The following is a 25,835-nucleotide window of genomic DNA, read 5'->3' on the forward strand; positions in this document are numbered from 1 at the left end:
TAAAAATACAGTGTTTTTAAATTATCTGAAGACATGATATAAATAAAAATTATGCCTTTAAAAAAAAAACATAACAGAAGTGATTTTGAGCTTGGAATTGACAAAACTGCTAAAAAAGAAGCGCGCACACACACACACACACATATATATACCAACCTTCCAGAACTTTGCAAATCAGGTGTTAGTCTCCCCCCTTCAAGATTTAAGAAGATAAAGAAACACACATGAAAATTGCATGCTTAATTTATACTTGTTATAATGAAGAATCATGGAAGCCATTATTTTCACACGCAAATGGAAAGATTAGGGAGAAAGAGCCAGATGTCCATCCACAAATCACCAACCGTGAAAATGCAGCCAAGCAGAACAGTTGTCATTGCATGACCAAGGTGGAGTGCCCTTCTCCACGCATTCCCATATATATCCTCCAGTATATAGCTGCTTTTTTGTGCTAGTGATTTTTAAAGGAATATTTCATGTTGAATGAAGAAAATAATTATAATGAGAAGGCACCAGACAGACTGATCTTTAAAATAAATGCCTTGATCTTGAAACCTTTTAACAAAATGTCATACATCATGTTATAAAATGGTATGCACCCCATAATAGTAAACAAACTCCATAGAGTGTGTTGAGAAAAGTAAGCTCTCACATCCACTGAAAGTAATATTTCTCTACACTGCATGAGAATGCTCGATACCATTCTGCACAGCACTATATTGTGTTCCTTTGCACAGAAGGTGAAAAAAAGGGCTGAGACTTGGCAGAAAACCAAACTCCCCAAAGTCCTGCTTGCTTACCTATCATCTCTGTTACCTGGGCACAGTAAATATCCTATATTTGATTGATTTCTCTCATACTTGAGCCTTTCAATTACCACACAAAATGTACCTTGCTTTATATTAGTAAGATACATTGGATTAAGAATATTTATTAGTGGAAAAGGACAGAAACGTTTGGAGATGTTTTTAACAACAAGGAAAAATTTCACATCAAGAGGCTGTGGTCTCTTTGTCTTGTTGCCTGACTTACTGACTTAACTTCGTACATTGAAATCTAGTTAGGAAGGGAGTCACACACTTCAACAAACTTATTTTAACATCTTCCACTGCTTTTCATAGATGTTCTAGAAATTGACTCGTAAAGCTATGAAGAGAAACTAATGCATCACCAGGGAAATACTATTTAATGGTAAAATTAATGCTTTGTCACTCAAAAGTCAAACAGATCTGAATCTCCAAGGCTGTAACTGACAATAGAAAGAAGATGTAAAGCTGTTGTATAAGCCTCATTTAAAAAATCCACCAAATAAATGATACAATAAAATACTGATATGTTAAGACAAATGTACGACATCACTGTAACCATCTCGTTTCTAATACTTCACCCATTTTTTTTTTCCAAATAAACAGATGCATACCAATTTAGTGGTCTTCAGACCTAAATTTAAGTTCAGCTAGCAATTTTTAAAAACAAATTTAAAGGTACTGTGGTGGTAATCTTTTGTTTGCAGTTGCCTTGAGGGATTAAAAAAAGTCCCATGATAGAATCCTACGAAGGAATTGTAGAAATGTCAAACAAACAGACAACAACCAACATGCCCAGCATAGTGGTTAAAAATGATGCCCATTAGAGTCTAGGATCATTAAAATTTTCATATAATTCCAAAAATTAGAGAAGATGGGGAAGAATCAGGCCACAACTCCTGGTTTTATTTACTGTATTTATCTGACTGCAGTAACTTCCACTGCTATTACCAGATGATTACTATGAAGGGTCTATGTGTTACTGATGTTCAACTCCTACGGTTAACGAATCTTAATTTCAGCTGCACTAAAGCAAACAGCTTTATGTACTGGGAGAGGTGGACTACAGATCAAAGTCACAGCATTCAGAACTGATGTCGAATGTATTTTCTTAAGAATTTTTAGAAATTTGTGGTGTGTCTAGGCAAGATAGAAATAATTTGGACTCCCTATTTAAATTCAAGACACACTGATGAAAATTGAAGTTGCAGAGGAAGCTAGCCAGACTTAATTTTTCTCATCAGCTGGAGTTCGTTTTCTGATCCGATTTTCAGCTTTTAAGCCTAACAGCACAGCTGTGAATAAGACCAAACAGAAACAAGCAGATCACCATAATCATTAGTCTTGCTCGATACAGACTGAAAATACTACTATGAAATAAAGTGTTTTTCCAGGTGGATAAGCAAGTAAGAATACCTGCTTAGCATCTGGTAACCTGCAGATATACAGACAGACACTGTCAGGGATGAAGCTAACAATTATCTGTTAACCTACAGTGCTCTATGTGACAGAAACATAGTAACTACAAATAGTCAAAAAAAATGGTCTGTAAAGACTTTATGTGGTTTGTTACTTGATATTCTTCTGGAAAGTATTGACAATAATGTGCAAAATGGTAATAAAGCTGAAAACATAAGGCACACAAAAATCATATACCTCTATAATTAATATGCAAAACAGCAAAAGTTGCTAAGAATATCTTAAAAGACACTACACATATCTCAGGTACAGGGGTGTTTCTCTTCAACCTGCACACAGAAAATCCAGTTCAGTAAGGAAAATTATGCACATACCTTTCATTCAGAAAGAATTATGTAAGAAGGTTTGTTTGAAATTTCATAAAGGAAATTCAGAATTTTCTAATTCTTTTCACTGATGCTGTTGGTGTGGTCTTTTTGTATGGATGTTTTATTGGCTTTGTATTTGTTTGTTTGTTTGTTTGCTTTTTTCTCCCCAGAGAAACAATTAGTTTGTTTTGGATTTTGTGGTGGTGATAGCAGTTTTCCTCATTTTACAGACACAGAACAGCAATGCAAGAAGAAATATGTTTTTTTTTCTTTTTTTGGTCTGAAAAAAAACTTAACAATAAAGATACATGAAAATTCATCCAATGAGAAAAATTAATACTTTTTCCTTTACAAGTATTATAAAATTAAAAAAAAATCCTGTTCTGTACTATTCCACAAGACACAGTGACAGCTCCATCAATACACAGTAAAGTTAAAAATAAAAGCAAAACATTAACCCAGGGGCTCTACATGCTCCCCAGAACGTTTCCAACTAATTTCCACTGAGGCACCTGAGTACAGAAGGTCAGCCATTTTTTTCCCCTGTCCTACTGCTGTTGACAGAAATCAGACAAAAAGTCAATTTACAGCCAGCCATGAAGGCAGTTTTGAGAGACTTCGCCAGCATTCATCACCTGGAAATAGACTCAGACCAAAGAGTTGGAGAACATAATACAGGTCGATTTCACACTGCAGCTCTTTCAAACACAGTTACTTAGAGGAGAAGGTATCAACATCACTGCTTAATCTGCTTAGAGGCAGACGGTTAATTAAAATATTTTCTAATAACCACCAAGAACAGACGAAGGCAGAAATGTTCACAACAGTAGGACTTGTAACACACTCACCATTTTCACTATTTTTGTAAAAATTTGCCCCAAACCACATTTCTGTAGCTCTCACTAGGATCTAGGGAGGCTGCTAGTATGTGCATGAAAGAACAGGTTGTTTCAATAGCCTAAATCAGCCCTTATTAAATACAATATTGTATTGGGAAGCCCCATCTCACAGCCATTCACTACAGAATGACAGCACAGGTACTTAAACGAGGACAACAGCTGCGGAAGGCTGTGAAAAGGGGAGTGCCATACTCAGAAGCAGTTTAGCCAAAAATTAATTCACTTTCCACACGCCTCACAACTGGAACTAATGTAGTCCTTTCAGAGTCAGGCCAAGTTTTTCCTACAGGCAGACTGCAGAGGAGATTTATACACCCCAGGGAATACAGGGAATCTCTGCTCTAGTCACACTACAATATACCTTCTGGATCCAGCCCAGACTGAAGGGAGTTCAGCCATTTTGCCTCTCCTCCAACCCCATAAATGCAGCTATGGTATGCAGATGTCTGTGCTTTCAGAATAGCAGGAATAGCACACAGGAAAACCAATGTTAAAGAAGTGCTGTAATATCTGGTTTTGAGATACTACTGCTACAGAAACATTGTTTGGTTTCTTTCCCCATGTCTTTTTATTTAACAGATAATTTCAATAATGTTCTAAGCTACTTTTTATTAGGTAACAGTTTTAATACATTCAAGATATTTTTATATTTCCCCTCTTTGAAGAAATTAGCATTTTTAAGTAATTTTCTTTAGATTGCACACATGCTTTCTTACATAAACTATTTTAAAGAGGAAGCAGTGCTATTTTCCAAAGTTTTCTAGGCCAGACCCATAGCAGTATTTCAGTCCCCAACTGTTTCTCACTCATGATAATCATTAGGAGTTGAGCACCCAAATGTTTGAAGTCTCCAGGTCTGAAGGCACAAATACTTCATAAATTCAAGTAACATTTGTCTCTAACTATGTTAGATATCATGCACATAATCTGTTGTATGGAAACTGCAACTACAAAATGATTTACTTTCTAAATTGCATTTAAAATATGCTTGCTCTTGAATAATTTTTATCAGCAGCTTTGGAAAATGACTTTTTTTTTTCCCCAATTGTTCGCTACCTCTTTTGTCTAGGGAAGTTCAAAGTTCACTACACAGAAGGAAATTTAGCAGTCCTGTATGACTAGCTATACCAAAAATAATGTTTTCAAAGAAACGCATCAAAGTTAACAGGAAGTGTCATGGAAAACTCTGTTCTTCATTAAATTTAGAAAGCAACTGTTATACTTTAATATAGAAACTTTTATATGCTACAGGGGTAATAGTTTTCCTAGTAATTAAAAAGCATCCACTATCTGAACAGATACATTGTTTTTGAAGTAAGAGTTCTGAGTTTTTAAATTGAGTGACTTTATAGTCATAAATTGCTTAAACCTGTTTGTCACATTCCAATGGTGTGTGCACTCAAATGCACACAAGTACATGGACTTCCCATTCCTGTACTAACCCTAGAAGAAATTGTGTGTGCCTGTGGTTTCCTCTTTTAGACACACAGTTTAATGCAGCAATGCATCTACTGTTATTACCTGAAGTGTCTGGCTGAACCGCTTCAATGGAGTGGCCTTTACAGGAGGGATGAGACTTGCTAGCGATGTAACTCTGGAAAGAGGCTTGACTCGCTTGTTACTGGGCTCCTGTAAGGGGGGAAAAATGGGGGAAATGTGAGCATAATCAGTTAAATGCTGCTGGCAGTTTCGCTGGTTCTCGTAAGGAAGCATTTATAAAATAGACGTTTGTAAGCCTGGTATATAATTAGAGTAGTATATAAACAAAAGCAGTTTTAAAAGCTGACAACAACAGATTACTCTTGGCTGGTACCATAGAGATCCTGGAAACAGTTGAAATATATCATCATGGAGAAGTTGGCATGGCTGGTGGCAGGGGAGGGAGAAGGGTGAAGAGACAAAAATATGTTATTACATTAACTTATTCTTAAAAGAAGACAGACATCTTCAACAGTGCTCTGCAGCTAATGCATCTTATGACAGCGTTGTCATTGAAAGGAATACTTTAAAATAAAACCAATTCAGTTTGTTTCTTTGCCTTCTGGCACTGTCAGCATGTGATTTTATTCAGTGAAAAGTATTTCACTCTAGAAAATATAATTCAGACCAACTTCTAACTTAAAGCGTCCGGTGAGTGCATGTTCATATAGAAATACCTCCACATACAGGCAAATAATGTTTACATACTTTTTTTTTTGCATAAAATAGAAAAAATAAAAATCTACCATAAAGCATTCAACTAAATATTCTTCTTTTCATATATACTTTTAACAGCTCTTATGCCCCGTTTAAGTAATATATAACCACATCAATGTAATATGACAACTCTCTTGCAGATTTTAAAAAAAGTAAACAGAAATGATAATACAAGAAAAACGTGTTGTAAAAGCATAAAAATAAAACAGTTACCCTTGGTTTTCTAACCTCCATCTGACATTTAATGGATCTTGAACAGCACATGCAAAAGGCAACTTTTGACAGAAAAAGAGGCAAACCTTCCAAGTGACATTAAAAAACCCATCCAACATCATATTTCAAGGACATCCTAAAGCAGTTCATCTTTCTTTTTCAGCCACGGTTATGGAGTTTGTGTAGGTTTCCTATGCCTCCAATTTCCTAGACATATCTTTAGGAAAATGAAGCATGCCTATTAGCCTTTTGTTCAGAGAGCCAAATCCCTCTGGAAATAATGCAGATTTATCATCTTTCCTGTTAGAAGGAGAAAAAAATGCAGCAATGATCATCATCTGTATTACTGGCAAGAAAAAGTCTCTTCCATTAGCACAGCAACAGAGGAAAGGTGAGAAGCAGCTACATATTTAATTTACTTCTCAGCAGGCAAACCCAGAAATCTGTAAATGCTGAAACGAGGGACAAAATGTTAAACCCTCTAGGAAAAATAACGTATTCTTCCACTCATGAAACCCAGTATTAAAACATTTTAGCAACCTAAATCGATCTACTTCTTTATTTTCACCGCTGCACTGCTATTCCTATTCCTTCCTTTTCAGCAGTCACGTCTTTGACACAGGTTTTTGTCAGAGTTTTTTTTTTTTATGTCACTGCAGCACCACTGGCATGCTGATCTACACACCTCCCTGCTCCTGAAAAAATAAAAATAAAAAGTCTTTGAGATTCCACTGTAATTCTCCTCTAACTGGTGTCTCAGCCATCAGCAGTTGTTTCCTGTGATTACTCAGAATGCCAATCCTGCAGCACAAATAATATCCCATGGCAGAGCCTGCCTGATATCACTTGTGCTGCACTGCAGTGCAAGGATGCTGCCCTGCTTTCAGCTGGGACAGAGTTAATTTTCTTTCTAGTGGCTGGCATGGTGCTGTGTTTTGATTTCGGATGAGAATAATTTTGATAACACACTGTTTCAGCTGTTGCTCAGCAGTGCTTACACTGAGTCAAGGACTTGCCTAGGCATAAATATCACATCCCTAAAGCAAAATCTCAAAATCAAGCATGTGTGGACATTAAAGAAGACAGAGGGGGGTTAGGATTAAGGGAAAAGATTTATCCTCCTTTTCTGCTATATGCCTTCTGTAATGCTATAGCTTTGCTGCTAAGTGTATCTTCTTTGGTCCAAAGACAAAACTGATGGGGAAAAAAAAAGTTTGATCTTCACTACAACACAGATATCCATATCCTGCTTGGAAGTTAAATGCTTCCCATAGTCTAACAGACCTTTTACACATACATTGTGATTGCACAGTCTTTCAGTCTTAAATTTAACCAAACTAAGCCCAGAAACCCTTGAATAATTTTCTTTGGAATCTACTGCCAGCAAATGATCTGACAAAATAAGTAAAACTGTTCTTCACTGCATTTCTGCAGCACCATTGGAGTGATGTAAAAACTCTGAATGAATCTTACTGAGCAGTGTTTAAGTACGAGAAGACAAGCCAGTCTACTCGTACGTGAATATTTCCACATCTGTGTGCACAACAGCAGCTAAAGTTTATTAATCACTACACTTCGCCTGCTGGCTATGAGCTCAGGCTGGGACCTAATTTGCTCTGCCGTGTGGGGCACAATAAACCTCAGGCAGCTGTGAAAACTGATGCAAAGCATCAAATAACCTTACTTAGTCTGAGTAAAAAGGAGGGAAAATCACCTTCTTTCTCCTGGAGAGAGAGAGGAAGTGGGGAGGGAAAAAAAAATCTCTGATTTCTCCTTCTTCCTGCGCTGTCTCCTAGCCAGCAATGCCTACAGTTCCAGGGGAACACGATACAGCCCCTCCTTTAAAACTCCCCAATCCATTTCAAGGTGAAAGTTACTTGGGCAGTATAATTTTCTTTACTAAAGTTTGTGCTGCTAAACCTTACTGGGTACGGAAGTTGATGTTAAAGAGAAGAAACTCCAAACAGAGTTTCAGCCACTGTTGAAAAACAATAAGCTCTTCTACAGCCTCTTGCTGTAAGCCGCCAGAGGTCAGCACCTCTCCCAGCAGCCAAAAGGAAAGTCAGCTAAACGGTTGTGTGAAGGTCTGTCTGCAAAGGTCCTACCTCTTCTGTGTCAGCATCCCCTTTTGTCTTCCTCGTGTTAGGTATCATGTGCTGATCTCACACAGAAAAATTTGATCAGAATTCAAAAGAGCTAAAATATGTAGTACCAATTAGGAATTGGATGTTTCAGTTATGAGAGATCAGCATTATTACAGGATTCTAATATGATTATTTAAAATAATGACTCAATAATTTCAGATGTCTAAGACTTCACACTGCCAATCAGGTCTGAAAGTGTATATTGTTAAGCAGAAGTTCTTCATTATGCAGAAAGCTTTCTACTAATTTGTGACTTTCACCCTACATTATAAATGGTCTGGTAGGCTACGACACCCAGCTGGAAGTAAAAACTCACCAAACCTTCCAGGTGTCCCCTCCCTCAGAAATATCTAACCACAACAACAATCAACACTGAGTCACCCCTTCCGCTGTGGAATAATAAAGCTCGTATAGGAAAGGTTTTGATTGTGCAATGAAAAAATAACACTACTGGAGCAATTCTAAAACTGTAGGATAGTAACACTCAAACTCTTAGACACCCTTGCCAGGGTCACACTTTTCCTGTTGCATGGTCTACGTTCATTTCATCTCTACCTCTCCCTCCCTTTAATTACTCTCAGACTATCTGCGTGGCCTCTCCAAACCAGTGACACAGAGATGATGAACTACTGATGCCAATAATCTGGGCAGGGAAAAATTCCGCAGCCTAGTGTATGAAAAAGTGAGTTTTGAACACATAGTTGTTTTCCTAATCAAGGTCTCTGCTCTTCACAGCCAACAGACGAAATGGGAAACATAGTGTATGAACTGTTCTGCTTTACCCAGAGATACTGACCAGAGTCTGAACTTGCACATCAGTCCAATAAGACCAGGGGGTTGCATTCCAGATGCTGCTTCCCAAACCACTTCAGTTGTTCCTATTTTTTTCTTTCCTTTTTTTTTTTAAATAATAATAATAATAATAATAAAAGAATTAACTGCTTGTGGTTAGGAATTCTTTGTACATGTGGTCGTTATTTTACTACTATATTGTCTATGAAAACCTCTGGTTTTCCAGTTAACTGGGGAGTGGTCCTACAATCATAAAATATTTGGGGACACGAATCTAAGCACACAGGAACTCAGAATCATGCGATTCCTGTGTCTAACCAGCATGGAGAGGCTGCAGAAAGGACATACTATCCAAGAAGAATGAACATGAGGTTCCAGGTCAGTATCTCTGAGTGTGCTCAAAAGACTCGGAGCTACCCAGTCATCACTTGTCCTTCCCTCCTGCTCGCCCTCCCAGTCCAGGGAATTTAGAAGCAGATAGGATTTAGCAGCTGGATCCGCTTGCAACAACTATTACCTGTCCAAACTGGAAACTGGGCCAAGTCAGGACAAAAAATTCAGCAGTTAGAATTCTTTGTTTGACCTTTTGAAGTCATTATTGATATTAAAAAAAAAAAAAAAAATCACTTCAGAGTTCTGAACTAAATGTTAAGACTGCATTGTCAGAGTCACGAAGGCTTGCTCAAACAATACGGGAAGTTGGAAAACAAAAGATCCAGACTACAGTTTGGCAAGGTTTCCAAAATGTGGAGCTGGTATATGTGAACAAGTAATGTTCATCTGACAGCACTTTAAATTTGATATAAGGCTAAATAAAGCTGAGGGAAACATGAGTGCAGAAACTTCAAAGGCTGCACAGTCCAAGTGAAGTCAAATTAATACCTGACTAAGCTAGAACAAAGAGCAGCTGGCTTTTGGAGGGAGCTGTATATTTGAACTCAAGATGACTTTGGTAACATGTGAATACTGGAATTCAGAAAGCAAAGAATTAGAACTGGAAATACCACATATATATGCACCCTCAAAACGAACTCTTGAAACTGAACAAACAGATAAAGAAGCAAATTTGTGTACAAGATCTGGATGGTTCTGGAAACCATGAAGTGGACATTTCAAACAACTACCCTGTACTTCTGAAAATGTACATTTTTATCCTATACTTTTCTTTGGAATTCCCAGGAAGAAAGATTAGAGTAGTCACAACAGCATAATCAATTACCAAATATTTAAGGCAGAAAAATATCAGATAAGAAGTTTCAAAGATGCCATGCCTCACCATTCTCCTAATGTGGCATGAAGGACACTAGTGTAGATTGCTTCTTCATTGTCATTTATTCTGTAGGTCACTCTGTTGAACCCCTATGTACACTTGCACTTGTGGTATTTTCTACATATTAAGCTGTAACCTAATAGTTTAGACTGCTGAATAAGAAAGAGAAGCTGTATCTTTTAAGGTACAGCTCTCCAAAGCTTAGTATTCTGCTGCTGGACAGCTGGGAGATGTGTACAGCAAGGACTTGCAGCTACAGTGCTACCAGGAAGCCGTATTTTTCTGAGTAACTTCTGCCAACTCCCTCCTCAGTACAATTTAAGTCTTTTTTCCACGTGTAGCTGAATGAAGTGCTTCTTTTTAAAACTGTAACGTGGTAATTTCAAAACAACATCATCTTAGCAAAGAAAGAACTTTTGTATCATTACTTCTGGCTCTAACACACAGCTTATCACTGCAAAGTCCCAGGCTTTGCATACAGCACCTGTTAGAGGGGCAGGTTAAACTTTCAATATCCACAGTGGCACGTTAAAACACAAGATCCTTTGAACAATTAGGTACTTACATCAGTTGCAATGTACTGACAGCTATTTATAGTTGTTCATATTTATAAAGCTGATGTTACTGTTTCTTAATCAGTGAAACTAGCACATAACAACTGGCTGTGTTGTATCCTAACTGCAAAGATAGGAAAAGCTTTTAGAGGGAGAATTCAGGGGAAGAAACTAGCATTTCTCATGCTCTTCGTCTACAAAGTAAGTGACTCTTTCAGCAGTACATGTAAAGAATGGAATTTTCCCAAAGTTCACAGTAAGTGCCTTCCTGTAAGAGTGAGTTAAATATATTTAATAATATAGATTAGTTTTCTATACATTGTCATTCAACAAGGCCACCCACAGCTTAATAATTACACTTTGATGGTTAAATGACTCCAGCACAAGATTGATTTTCATTTTCTAACAAACAGAAGGAAAGGCAACAAAAAGAAGTAGCCCAGATTCCCTTTACATTGTCCGCAGGACAGCCGAACCAATGACCTGGATAACACACAATGCAGAGCACGCAGCAGTAGTCTAGGTGCCATACAATAGGTCTTCACTTGCTGCAGTACCTCATTCCAAAATTCCTTCACTCCATGCTCCTGAGCAGCTAGCCCCTGATTTCCTCCCAGCGAACGGTAAAAGCAAATGCATGTTCACTGCTAGTATGATTGTTTTTCCACCTGACTCTCCCATCGCTTATCAGCGACTTCAACAACAGTCTGCATGTCAGAGAGCTGCTGCTGAATTGGACAAACAAGGGAAAGCATTTCCCTCAGGGGTCATTATACTCCATCCTCAGCCCACGGGCAGCAGTGCTGCCATCACTTTGTGTTGATTTTTCTGATTGTAATTAAAAACAAATACACTCAACAAAGGGGATCTATAGAGATTTGTAAGTCAACCCAGAAAACAAGGGCTAAGTGAAACCTCGCACGGGAACTCAGCGTTTCAGAACATAAGGACTTGCTCCTTTTACCTTCAAAGGCAAACTAGCCTTCCCTTCACCCCCCCCAAAAACAGCTGATATTGGCAATGCTCATTCAAAACAGCTTATAAGTGCCGACGTTACTGGAGTTCAAGGACTGCCAGAACCAACAAATTCTCAGGTAACTCCTTACAGCAGGAGTCCCTGACTTGGGTTTGCTACCTTTCTTGACATTATCCCAAAGATATGCTGGGGATGTTTTTGCCTTTTAATACACTTTCTATTCGTGAACCTAGACAGACAGGTATCCAAGGCATTAATTCTGTGTTTGGGAGCACTCATTACTGCAAACATTTTATTAGAAATTAGTCTCAAAGGAGTTAACGGTATCATAATTGGAAAACCCTGTAAAGTGAAACAGCCAGTAACTTTTGTTTCAGACATAACTCACAAGCAGTGCCAGCAACCTGAAACAAAAGCACTCTGTTTCAGACTTCATATTACTGGCTAAACTCCTATACTTCTATAACTTAAAGGTTATTAGTTTTTAGTCAACTTTATAAGGATAAGTCAACATTTGTCATGGCAGGAAGCCCAACATTATTATTTTTATTAGTCTGCTACTAGTTAAATTGGCCTAAGATTAAACAGTTCTAATAAATGCTCCCAAAACTTGGAGTTTAATTTAAAAAACAAACCCCCACACACACACTTTCAAGCTCTGTTCCACAGGATGTTATCAATATTTAAACTTCAGCAGGATTAAAAAAAAAAGATACAAACAAAAAGGTTAAGAAAGAAAAAGCAACCCACATTACAACAGCCTCTTACTACAGCAAACAGCCTAAAAAATAAAGCATGCCATGCAATTGCATGTCCCTTCAGAGAGAGGCAAATCTAAAACTAGAACAACATTCTCAATGGTTATTGAAGCTAACAGAGACCATCTTTTTTAATGCACGAAACCACAGAAAATTTGCCTTTCTTTCATATTTAATAGTATGTTAGAAATACTCCGGTCAGGAAATCCTCAAACATCCAGACTTCTAGAGCTGTGAATGTATGTTCACGTACAGCTCTCCAAAAATTAGTGTGGTCAAGAATAACGAAGCAGGCAACTCTCCAGTAGCTCTAAGTACAGCTACCTTTGTGCAATGCTGAGCTATAATCACCCACACAAATCCATCCTAAAACCTGGGAAAGGCATCACACTAGTACAACACCGGCATCACAACAGATTATTAAGCAAGTTAAGTAAATGATGCATATCTGCAACTTGATCTGCCAATAATTTTCTATATCAGTGGTAAAACTTCTAATGTTTCTTCCAAATCCACAAGGCTCCACCACCTGCACTCTCTGATGGGAGCAGGAAAAGGTTTGTTATTCCTCCTCGGCTGGTCTCCACAAAAGCAGCCAGCAAATAAAGCAAAATCCAGAGACGTTTTGTTTTAATCAGTGTTATAAAGAAGAGGTCATGAAATGATACTTCGGGTAGAAGGAAAAGCCATGCAGAGAAGTGGTAAAGCACTCTCAGTTGAAGAAAGCGAGCTGAAATGTGCATCAGGGCATGGCACCACATGCTTCATCGGACATCGGCGCTGTCCCGCGAACAGGCTGCCCCCAGCTGGCACCACCTCACTGCCTCTGCCATATGCCAGACAGAAGCACTGCGGCGCCAGCAGCACAGGTACGAGTTGTGTCCAGCTCTCTTGACTGATAATTCATTTGTCTGCAATATCCAGAAATCAATGTCTACCAGCAGTTAGGAAATGACGGCAAATTGACAGAAAAACCTCACACTGAGGTGAATTAACACAAGTAACAGAAATGCTGAAAAACCCAGACAACTAGCATAGAGTTGATTAAATTCTGAATTTCCTCTCATTTAAAGCTGCTTGTGCAGACTACCCTAGACCTTTTCCCTGCTGGAAGAAACTGGACCTGAAGCTGGGCTGCCAATGAACGAGCAGACATGGCACCGTAGGTTCCTGCATGGCAGCACGCCAGCAAGGTGCTTGCTGCAAAATGCCACTCAACAGAGTGGGTTTACCCTTCCTGCACTCCCCTGGCTGAGTTAAACATGGTCCTGAGCTAAAGGCAGCCTAGAGCTTCTCCTGGACAGCAGTACATTGAGGAAACACCAAAAGACAGGTTGCAAATGGCCGTAATTCCTAACGCTACCATTTCTGCAGTGTAGGAGACGTAAGCAGACACTGGATGAACCAGAATGTCCTGGAGACGCACAGGAATCCTGTGCCATTGTGGTAGTTTTTACAGCCTAAGCCTAGGCATTATGTTAGATCCTGCACAGAGAGGCAGGAAAACATCCTTGCCCTGAGGAATTCATGTCTTTGTTCCCGGGACTTCAAGTCAATTTGTTTGTTTAGTTTCTTGGGTTTGTTTTGTTTTGTTTGTGCATTTTTTGAGGGGGAAGAGGGCATGGAGTGGAAAATTTAAAAAGCGTGAGGAAGAAAACACTTTTGGAATGGCTAAAAATAGTGCAAAATATTCAGTTGTTAAACATCTGAGAAACACCTACCTCATTTTACTCCTGAATCTCCATCTGCTCCTTTCTATTGACACAAAACTGTGCAATTCTTACACCAGGAGCTTGAAGACGGAAGAATATTTTCTAGTAAGGATATTTAGCAGCACTTGGATAGCTGAGCACAGCTGTCTCCTCCCCTCATTTGTGGTTATGAAAAACATTTGTGTTTAAATGAGAAAATGAATCCCAATCATGGAAGTCCATTCGCTGCACACAGACAAGCCTCAAGGGATATGAGATTTATTATGAGTTAAGGAGGGCATTTTTGAGGGAGCTCCTTGTCAAAATACTGAAAGTACATCTTGAACAGCTCTTGAACTTCCTCTGCTTCCCTTGAGCTGCACTTTTTCTGTCCTTAACCACAAGCCCCATTGACTTTGATGTTGCTCAAGATGCTCAAAAACTTTCATGGCCCTATTAGGGACGTTAAATTTCATCTTAACCAGACTGATCTTTCCATTCATAAACTACACAATTCCAAGCAAACATAGTGTTTCATAACAACTATTTTTTTCCAGAACTTAAAGTATGTTAACTGCGTAAACATTTTTACATATAAAAAGAGGTGAGCTTAAGAATTTTGAGAAGGAAAAGTTCAGTATCTCAAAGACTTCTCCCAACTTCTATAGCTGGATTTCTTGTGATCAAGAAAGGTTAAATGGAAACAGTAAAAAACAGTAAAACAGAATACTACTACAGATTTAAAATACGTAAATACATAAAAGAGGATTAATTCATGAGATACACTAACTTCTACAGCAATCCCAGGACCAGGCACTTTGCTTTATTCATTTTGTTTACCTTTGCTAAGTAAAAGGTTTTGTTGTTTACCGAGGCAAATACCATATAACTTTTAAGATCAAAAAGGATAAAAAAGGAAACGCAACATGCCAAACACTGATGGTCACAACAGACTTCTCTTCAAATTAACACTTTGCTTTTTTTTTTTTTACTTTGTTTTTCCTGTTATTTTTTAACCAAAGTCAGATAAATTTATTTGTATCTGCACTTGCCTATTAAAACAAAAAGTATAATTTAATTACAGGAAGTTAACCTTGGTAAAAAATGCCTCTGATCTTATGATGCTGTTAATCAAAATTACCTGTAATAATTAATTCTTTTGGTCAACATCAGCATATCAAGTCTGTTTCTGTGCAGTTAAATCCTTGGGTCACAGAGTCAGCTGTTAAAAACTATAGCTAATGATTTTTAACTACTGCTAATGATTTTTATATGGACGATAAAACTATTGATAAAGTAGTAATCATTGCATTTGACAATGTAGAGCACAGAAATATATTTCTACTGATTTGCATTTTCATTGAAGAACCAAAAGTCAGCCTTCCAGAAGATCTTATATCCCTGATCATGGACTAAGTGGGAATTTAAGCACTTAATGCTGGATTTTCCTGTCTGTGAATCTTTTAGCCTTAGTGGGTCATCTCTGCTCCCACTTCTTTAGGCAGATCCAAACAGAAATGGAATAATCACCTATAGTCACTTAAACCTCTTTCATGGAACACGATAAAATAAGCTTCCCAGAGCATCAAGGGAAGATTGCAAAGCAGGCTCTACTCATGCTTCCTATGTTCACAACATACCTACATCACAGACCTCTCTGGGTTGTGTCTGCATAAAGAAACTTTGTCATATTAACACGTGCAAGAGAATAGCTATTAGAACCTTCAGTAATTATAACTATGTATTTTTACAGTTATTATAACTATACATTTTTACCATATACTTGGTACTAATTTCATCTTGTTGAACTACAGCTGGTATATTTAATAATCCAAATCATTAGCACTCTATTATCCAGTACCAGAAGAAAATGGTTGCAAAATTCAGCACGGTAAAGAGTCTCTTACAGCAGCTATTAAAAAAAATAGAGAAAAAAAAAGGAAAAAAAAAGGAGAGAGAGGGAGAGAGAGCGAAAGACCTGTCTTGGGCCTTCTATTAACGATGAGCAACAGCAGCTTACCTGTAGCCCTTCTGTTCTTCAGCCCACTAACCTGGAAGCAATAGTTGTTTGTGTGCCACGCTGTGCACAAGTCTCATCTTCTAACATTTCAATTTCAGAGGGAGACGTGGAAGCTGTGTGTCATGCAATGTTATAGGTACTGCTAAATACCTCATGCTATTAAATACACTTCAGTTTTTGTCAAACTTGTCAGACTAAAAATAGCTCCATATATTCTAGTCACACATTTTTTTCAGTTTCCTTTAGAGGGGCTGATAAGCTTGCTATAGCAAGTGAAGCATAGCACTTAGTACATTACAGGAAAGGATGTGGGTGTTTGTTTGTTTAATACCTTGAAGCAAGCAGTTTTGCTGATTATCTCTATTTCTGTCTTACAAAAAAGCCAGAAAGAGCCCAACACCTCTGTACCATTTACACTTAGAATTGTACTACAATATTTTATGTGGGGCATGCAATGATGTAGGCAAAGGCCTCGCTCTATATCCTATATTAACTCATTCTTCAGACACTGCAGTGTTTTGCTACCCTTAAATTGTATTTAGAAAGAACTGTGACAGTTGTACTTTGACCATAGGTACCTTTTCTCATGTTCCAGGTCTGAACTATTCACATACATTTTGAACATTTTATTAGTCATTGTTTCGTGACTGTGCTACTTCTACCAGATTTATGCTGAAGAAGTTCAAGCGTGGCTTACAGAATGAACCATAAGCAGGAAACCTCTGTTCTCTTTTGTGCCACTGACTTGTTCCTCAGAAACAGCAGTGGTTTTCTACTGCTGCTCTGCACTTGAAGTCAGAGAATAAGGAAAAAATAATCTATTGTCAGTAAGCTTCAGCTGGCTACCCAAAGACTTCCACCTGAAACATGGGGAAATTTCAACAGTACTGATAAGGATACACATTTTTTGCTAGTCTCAGTTGAAATCAGTGGGGTTAAATTAAGTATATACTCAAGATTTTTGCTGAATTTCAGATGAAATATTTAATAATCACAAATTTTGGCTTAAAACCAAAAAACAACAGCCACATAGCAGAAAATATGTTCTGTTCCACATATGACAAAATCTATGCACATTAGGTAAGTAAATCAACCAACTTCCCATATCAATAATTAAAATAGTTTTCAAAAGGTTCACCAAGACAGAAGTTCAGAACCCACACACAGCAAACTAGCTTTCTGGTGTAGTAACACAAAATCGTGGTAGAAGGCGCTCAATAGCTTTGTTTTAATTACTAAAGGGTGGAGAAACAGCTTAACATTTGATCTGGAGAAGAAATGGGGATTTTCCCCCATATTGATAGATTTTTAAGAATCAGGCTGCGTATGTCTATCCTTACAATGCCTTTTTCTGCTTCCTTTGCCAAAATTTTTGAGTGGTAGATGGAGACAAACAGAAGAATGCTTAAAAGTTTATTTTTCGGAAGAAATAGTGGTCCATCCTACTCTCAGAAATCAGCCTGAAAGCACAAGGTGAATTTTCTTAATTATATAAGATACAAAATTAAAGATTATAAATCCAAGTCAATGTTTGCACTCTGTAATTCTGATTGATCACATCTGTTATTAAAGACTTCCTCATGCTCTACAATTTCACTGAGACTTTTACTTTGAAATTTGAATATAATTAAACTGCCCTTCCTAAGTGTAGCAGAATAATGCTTGAACTCTTCAGATTTGCCAATTCTATTAATTCACACACACACACAAAAAATTAAATCTTAATGCACTAAAAGACTAAATGCATATTTCTTAGATGTTATTACCTGTAAAACCAGTACCCTTAAATGAACTATTCAGTGATTAACAACATGTGCTTTATGTATAAGCACACACACATATTCAGGGTGTTAGCTTTCAAAAACACAGTTGACAAAATTTCAGGTTTGTTAACTGCAGTAATTAAAACCCTTTATGCACAAGTACACCAAAAAGCAAGAGGGCAGAATCTTCTTCTTAGTTTAAACAGGGACACTTGGCTCATGTTACCTTCAACTGCTGGAAGTAATTAAACTTCTATGTAGTTGGATTAAATTCATACAATTTAGTAATTTGTCTTCAAGTTACTCAGTAATGAAGACTAATAAAGAATCTATATACTTGAAATGATAAAAACTTTCAGAAAGAAGCTTAATCTTTTCTCCAGCACAGCTGAACAGCCTCCTTGAGGTCACTTTGCTTTCCACAGAACTACACAGAGCAGACTAAACACTAACCTAAAGTACCAAATATTCAAGTCTTTAACAAACCCCACTCCTTGAAAGTTTCCACCATTTATGAGAGTTTTGCAAACGAGTAAATTGAGTTTTGGTTAAAAATCTTATTCCTTAATGTCACATTAAAAGATTTCATCCATTTTAAGAAAGACAGTAGTCAACCTGCTGACCTGACAGCTTCCAGTTAACTGCACTATCACATTAATTTCTTGTTTTAGCACTGATGAGGACAAGAGAGTGACATGGAGCTTTAAGGCACCGTCTTCCAGATTGCCTCCACTGTCAGCAAAGCACTTAACTGGCTCCTGCATCAGTTTAACGATTAGTAAGTAATGCTTAGCACTAGAATAAAATAAATGACATTAAACTACATATCTAAAACAGACATTTCATTAACCACTTATAAAATTAATTCCTTAAAATGCCAGATGACAAGATTCCTCGTTCCTTTATTCCAAAAAGAAGTTCATCACCAAGGAAAGCACTACGGGATGCCCAAACAGACCAGGGATCTATGCCCAGAAGCCCCTTTTCCAAGCGAATCACTTCTCCCCGAGCACCACAGAGCTACAAAGGAACAAAGTTGTGACCCGCCACCCGTAACTGAGCTACCTCCGTCTCTTTAGCTGGTCCGCTCGCTGCCTGCACGTCCAAGGCACAATTCGCCCTCTTGACCGTAAGGTAAAAAGGGTAATCCTTGGCCACCATCGCGGCGGCGGGAGCGTCAGTTTCGGGTGTCACAGCTGATCCGCTCCGAGAGCAAGCCGTGAGGACGGAGCCGAGCCGAGCCTCCCGGGCGCCCGGCAGCAGCGGCAGCAGCAGCGTCCCCCTGGAGGCTCCAAGCGTAGGGCCTGCGGCTGCCCCGCGCTCCGAGGGGCCGCCGGGGAGTGCGGGGCTGCGGGCAGGGAGCGACTGGAGGCGGCGGCAGTAGGCTGGAGGCAGCCCGAGGAGACTGGAGGCGGCCTCACAGCGCGGCCCCGCAGCAGGCCCGCCCCGGGGGGGCGGTGTCGACGCCGCCGCCTCAGCGGAAAGGCGGGGAGTGGGGGCTGGCCGCGAGGGGACTCGTCAAGTTTGGTTCCCACGCAGCCCTTCTCAACCAGTACCACAAGCGGAGAATTTCACCCGGCCTTTATGCTTGCTTCTCAGAGGGTCAACACCGTTCAGTTATTGCCTTTTGGTTGGGCTGTCGGGCCGCCTAAGCACCTGGCAAATGCAGGGTTTCATGGCCATCCATCACCAGCGGTCCCAAAGAGCACAGCAGCCAAGGCCCAAACACCATTCCCATTCCTATGGATGTCAGTGGCATCTGCATCCTGTATACAAGTGCTCCAGCCCACCAGAGAGGGAGTGCTGCATCATGCTATGCTGCCACAACATTCAGCATTGCTCACTCTCTGGGTATTTTGTTCACCCATATTGTTACTTCTTCCCGTCTGGCAAGCAGGAGTTTGTTTCCTGTGTTTTTTTAAAGTTACACTGCTGTTGCTATTGTTTAGTCCAAGAGCTCCCCTGCCCGCACCCCTCATTGTAACGAGCTGAGGGTGTGGAAAAACACCTCCGATAGGCATAGCACAGGGTGCACTGCTGGGCCAGGACCGCCAGGCAGAGGGGCTGGTGTCTACCTTCGGACAAAGGTAGCGAAACTTTCCTGAAAAGAGAGAGGGAGTAGCAGGGGCCTTGTCTGCAGTAGGGGTCTGATGAGACAGAAAGAGAATATAGGAGACAAGGAAAAGGAAACTGAGTAGGAAGCTGGATAGGGGCAGCAGGGAAGGATATTTTCAGGCAAAGGGAAGCAGCACAACCAAGAATAACTTCACAGAGCCCGACAGAACTAATGCTATTTTTAAAATTTTTAAAGGCAGGTTGCATGGATGTTGATTCACAAGAATTTGTTTTGCTAAAGGTTATTAATCAGATAGTGATGCCTTTAGAATAAGCTTATTCAAATGGGAGACTTAGTCCTCATTTGGGTACTTCCTTTGACTTCACCAACACCCCAAACATACAATGTCTCACACACTTTTTCTCTCAGGCCTATTCAACAGCAGTCACAGTAGCTGAGATGGTCTCCTGCTGCCTCTCTATTTTGTAGTCATCTGCTCATAAAAACAAACAAAAACCAAAACCAATCCACAACACACACCAGTCTCCCAAGCCCCCAGTTCCTGGAGAAAAAGCTAGAAGAAAAATACCAGTACTTTTTTTTTTGTTTGTTTTGTTTTTTAGAAGAAGAAGTAAAATTTGAACCTTTGGAGTGATACGGGCTGTGCTGCTCTCCCCATCTCCAAAGGGCCACAGGAGGACTGGCCAAGGTTCAATGGAAGCACAAGTGTTGACATGAGGCACTGAACAGCTTTCACATAGAGAACAGCAAGCAGACAGGACATTTCAGACAGCAAGAGAAATCAGGACAGATGTGATAGAGATGTACAAAACCATGAGAGACAGAAAAATAGAGAATGGTTTTCCACTGCATTCAACTACAGAAAAGAGGACCATCACATTAAACTGCATGGTGGCAGATTTAGAGAGAAAAGTGGAGCTAATTCTTCATGTTATGTACAATTTTCAAGTTATACACAATGGAAATATTTGCTACAAGACGCTGCTGCTAAGAAAGTTTCTCAGACACAAGTTTCGGGCTACTGGAACAGTATTTCGGGAAAAACCATGACAGGCTCTTTCCGTTTTGTACTCCTCCTCAGCAACCCACTGTTGACCTCCACTAGAGATTTGATACTAGGCTAGACTGATCATTGCTGTGGACCTCTTACTCTCCATTTTTCATAAGATATGAAAATAAATCTTTTTTTTTTTTTTCCAGAGGATTACTTGTCTCAGTTGAACGTTTCTGAAGCTACACACAGCTATTTCATTCATATGAATGTACATTCTTTTTTGCAACTCTTTGGTATGATGTTCAGAGGACATACCTCTTTTGTACACAGTCTGCTACTGGTGGACAGTTTCTCCTTACATTTCAAGCACATCAAAACACCAATACATACACACAGGTTAAAATGGTCAGAACATCCTGAGAACACTGCAGCTGCTGTCTAATCACTGAAGCCCAAGAAGCCTTGATTTCAAATACCATCTGTGTATGTTTGTTCATGTATGCATATGCTAAAACCATTTTAAAAATCAGCTTCATTTAGATGAGGAAAAGTGCCTTCAGGGCATGCCCTCGAACCACGTTAGTCCTGTAACATGCTTCACAGCATAAAGAGTACTTCACACAGGACAAGAGTGTACTGGTTTGGAGACTCAATGAACTTGAGTTTATAAGTATATAAATGGAAGCGCAGAGAAAAATTCTGCCTTTTTTCCAATTAATCAGGCCAGTGCACTTCAGCTTAACTAAGCATTCTCGAGAAACAAGAGAAAAGACTATTTTAAGAGGAATATGATTCTTTAACTGCTAGAAATAAGCAGTACTGATAAATTTCAGAGTAACTTACACCTAAAAGACTATAGCTTCTGTAAACATCTAAAATAGGATTCATTAGAGACTTTGCATGTTTGTCTACTCTACTAGAGGAGCATAAATACTGTTTTAGAACTAAAGTTTGGATTCATTGGTTCATTGATGCACCTAACTTTATAAGTATCATATTATCTGATGGAATTACACAACAGTGCAATTTCAAAAAATTCTCTCACAAAATGTCCAGAACAGGCTTGTGAGATTGTTTGTTTTCCGATACATATATATATATATATAATATACATATATATAATATTTATTTATTTATTACTTAGGAACCAAGCTGTTTGGTACTTCTGGTAATCCCTGCTCAAGTAAGGTACCCACCACTGTTGACCTGGTTCAGGACTAAAGTTCACTGGTGAGGTTGTTTTGTGATCGTCTGGTTCACACCAATGCTTTTAATCAGTTTGCTCATACATACGAAACCAAATATTGAAGTAACTATTGCAAAAGCATCTGTCTGTATGACAAAGTCCTTTGAAACATATAAGTTTTAGAACACAAATGATCCAAAATACAATGGCAAAAGAGAAAAAAAAATACTGGTTCCTTCTAGACAATGGTTAAGAAGCCATTATGCTAAGCAGCAGCAAACGTAACTAAAATATTTAATCTAATCTAAACATTTATATAAGGAAAATCCAAATGGAGCAAAGCATCTTTAACCATGGAAGTCATGGGCTTTAAGGAGTTCAGTGGAACAGAAAATCATTAATGAAAGCTGAACACAGCCTAAGGAAGAAAACACACAAATAGATTGTTTAAAGTTCAGGGTTGGTGTTTTTGTTGTCTTGTTTAAGTTTTGTTTCAACATGATCTTTGCCAACACATTCCAACTGCCTTTGGGCAGAAATGCAGAATCTGTAACTAAACAGAAATATTTTGAGATGTCTACACCCAGATCTCAATTACCGTCTTCCTCTTGATATGCTAATGTGACTGCTTTCCCTATTAAAAGTCAAAATCTGTTTTGTTGAGCTGTTAAAAAAAGATTAGATAAATGCAATCAATTTTTGATAAAATATTCATATTCCAATAAGTAAAAGACTCAATGCCTGTCTATCTGTCTCTGCTTTTCTTCCCTCACCCAACTTAACACAACCATCTGCTCTTTTTTTTTTTTTTTTGGTCTGCATTTGACTGTCAAGCCTAAAAAATAGCCTAGCCTTAGTTGCAACAATTAATTCTATTTCTTTTTTTTTTTTAATTACAACTATCAATGCTAAAAGAGAAACACTACTAACTGTATTTCTCCTGTGATTCATATTTGTGGGAGCTTTTTTCACCCATTTTGGATGATTTTGAAATATACATTATGCACCTAGACATACATTTCACCAAGAACGCAGCTCTGTGACAAGTTCCCATCAGGTCTAAGTAACAAGACAAAAATTTAATCAAAGGTATAATGCTTTGAAAAATAAAACTATTATCACTGTCATCTTCAGATACACTATATTCTCAACTCTTGGTGTTGTTTCTGTTTTGTTTTGGTTTTTAATAAAGAACAATAAACAGTTCATTGTTTTGTTTTCAAAACAGATGAATTTCTGTATGAATATGAAGTATCCAGTAGTCTCTGAGTCATCCTAAATACAGCAGCTCAGCTTTCTTGCTATGTTACTCCAGGCTTATGGTGGGAGTAAGAGATTTAATATAAAGTCTGTTGCAGAGGGCTATCATCTCAACACAATTTTGGCTAAGTGTGCAGACTACTTGGCTTGTATTGTTTCTGAAAGTTTTACCCACTGCAAAAGCCTGAATTAAGTCAAATATTGTATGCACATTTCAAGAAAAGAAATCTCAGTAGCTTGCACTCCATGGAATATTCTTTGAGTATGGCTATCTTGCATATGTGCACCCACCATTAGTATGCGTTTTCAACAACAACAAAAAAAAAGCCACTGCTTACAAGAGGTAAAATTTCACTAAGAATATTCAGATAAAAGTTACTATTCCATAAAACAACCAGTGAAAGTAAGCCAGGCTAATGCTGCACACAGAGCTCTGCACTTACTGAACGTTTCTGAAGCCTCTCTTCAATGTACTCTAATGTAACTTCAGAGCGATCATTAGGAATCTTTCAGAAAGAAAACAACAAACAACCACACCCAGGAAAAAAAAACATCCAGGAAAAAAAAGGCAATTTTTTTAAGTAGTCATTTTCACCGAACATCATGGGTTTAACTCTGCTTAGGAGCTCGAACAACTGTGATGTAGTAGTTAGAAAGCATATAAACTGCAAGATAAAGGGTACTTATCAGGCAGTTGCACAGCTGTTCATGAAACTGCAATTTCCTCATTGCAAATACAGATTGTACACACAGCAGTGAGAGCAAAAATTTACTAGGTAATAAATACTAGAAAGAGACCACTTGATTAAGCACATCGGTTCTAAGAAATTCCAATAAAGATATGATTACAGGATAAATGATTACCATTAAAAATGTCCTCTCAAAAACACAGCTGTAATTTTTCCAGGTAGAGACTTAATCCTGCAAAGATCAATGCAGAACAAAGAAACATGTCTCAGGGGAACATCTGACATTACAAAATTGAAGCCCAAATTTCTATTCTGTCTAGACTCTCCGTTTGAAGATTATCTTTCATATGACCCTTATTTGTGCAGCTTATGGAATAACAAGAGGAGGAAGAAGTTAAACACTTACATTTCCTCACTGTTATTGTGGCTTCTGCTTTGGGATTTGCAGCCAAGAGGTCCTGAACTATTCCCTCTGAGTTTTGTCAAATGAAGTGAAAAATAGGAGTCTTCATTGTCCTCCATGGTGGATGATTGCTACTTTGAAAAAGTACCATCTTTATGTTTAAGTACATTCACGTGGAACTGATGAATAGAGAGACATGATTCTCATACAGAACATCATGGATGCATTGTTGTATAAACACGTTTGGTCAGCCATCTGCACGCTTTCGAAGTAAAACATGCATACATTGTTGGAGCTTTTTCTTATTAATACAGAACAATTCAGCACTGGGAGGCGAACATGAAGATCTGCCAATTTTGGACTTTTTTTTTTTTGGTTTGTTCTTTCCCCCCACTAACTTCATGTAATTTGCTTATGACAGAAATTATTGCGCAGTTAAAGGATGCCTTCTAACAATTGCATTTGCACTGAAACAAAACTTCATGGAAACAGAATTTTTCCCTAGGAAGATTGTAAGTCATTTTTAAAGCTGCCTCGGTTTCATATCCCAGACTGTTAGGGTGCCTGCCTCCTGCAGCTCAAGGCTGACGATGGCCCACCGAGACAACGAGGAAGGACTCACTCATGCCTCTCCACCCCGCTACCACACCCAAAGCACAAACTAATTCCTAACCACGCAGGCCCTCTGGAGGGAACGCAGAGGGTGTGGCGAGGCTGGATAAAATGACCCTTCATGAGTTACACTTGTAAGGAGGCACTTGGTTGAGCTTGTCTTCCTACACTGCCCTTGGGAGAGCAAGGGAGGAGATGGAAAGGATCACACTGGCTGTCAGTGGGGATTTTTAAAGAGCCAGTCAAGTTCTGTAGAAGTGGCCCTGAGTGGAAGTGTCCTTTCCTGAAATTTTACAAAAAAAGAGGCATTATACAAGGAAGAAATTACTGGGAACCACTTTTATGGTGTTTAAATGGGATTAAATGTAATTTTAATATTTTGTTTAAATTACAGGCACTGGGGGAGCTGAAATCTCTCCAGAGCACCCTGCTGACTGGAGAATTAAGTAAAAAATTTCTTCAAAGGACACCATTGTCCCTAATACAAAGTATTTATCAAGACATCAGAGTAGTGGTCTTTTTTGCTTGCTTCATTAAATTTTATTACAACAACATTTATATTATATAAATAACTCAATATTTATCTTCAGGGAAGAAAGCATTTTCTAATATTTCTCTGTATGTGTGTTTGTGTACTTTAGATATGGACAAGAAGAAAATGAAGAAAGTATTAGCTATTAAGAATAACAGCAATTTTCCCCGCTCTAATTGATTTCACATGTAATACTGGCCAAATGCTACTTAC

At 38.5% G+C, this 25,835-nt stretch overlaps 1 protein-coding gene and 1 long non-coding RNA gene across 11 annotated transcripts in view; one reads left to right on the forward strand and one right to left on the reverse strand.

Annotated features, from left to right (window-relative positions):
• Positions 1-25,835, reverse strand: part of ARHGEF3 (Rho guanine nucleotide exchange factor 3) — a 126,234-nt gene that overhangs the window by 11,881 nt on the left and 88,518 nt on the right. For 8 of the 10 annotated variants that reach the window (XM_080605644.1, XM_080605642.1, XM_080605646.1 and 5 more), the window contains one exon: positions 5,014-5,121. In XM_080605644.1, coding sequence (XP_080461770.1) covers positions 5,014-5,121 — 108 coding nt within the window. Of the gene's footprint in view, positions 1-5,013; positions 5,122-18,934; positions 19,321-25,835 lie in introns of those variants that run through there. The other 2 variants (XM_080605650.1, XM_080605643.1) reach the window with 1 other exon arrangement.
• On the forward strand, positions 19,920-23,133 carry LOC308200259. The gene is made up of 2 exons (XR_013955399.1): positions 19,920-19,956; positions 20,549-23,133. It is a non-coding gene; the product is annotated as an uncharacterized lncRNA (long non-coding RNA).

This window comes from Anser brachyrhynchus (genome assembly GCF_964034855.1).
Source record: "Anser brachyrhynchus genome assembly, chromosome: 10".
Lineage (NCBI taxonomy): Eukaryota > Metazoa > Chordata > Aves > Anseriformes > Anatidae > Anser > Anser brachyrhynchus.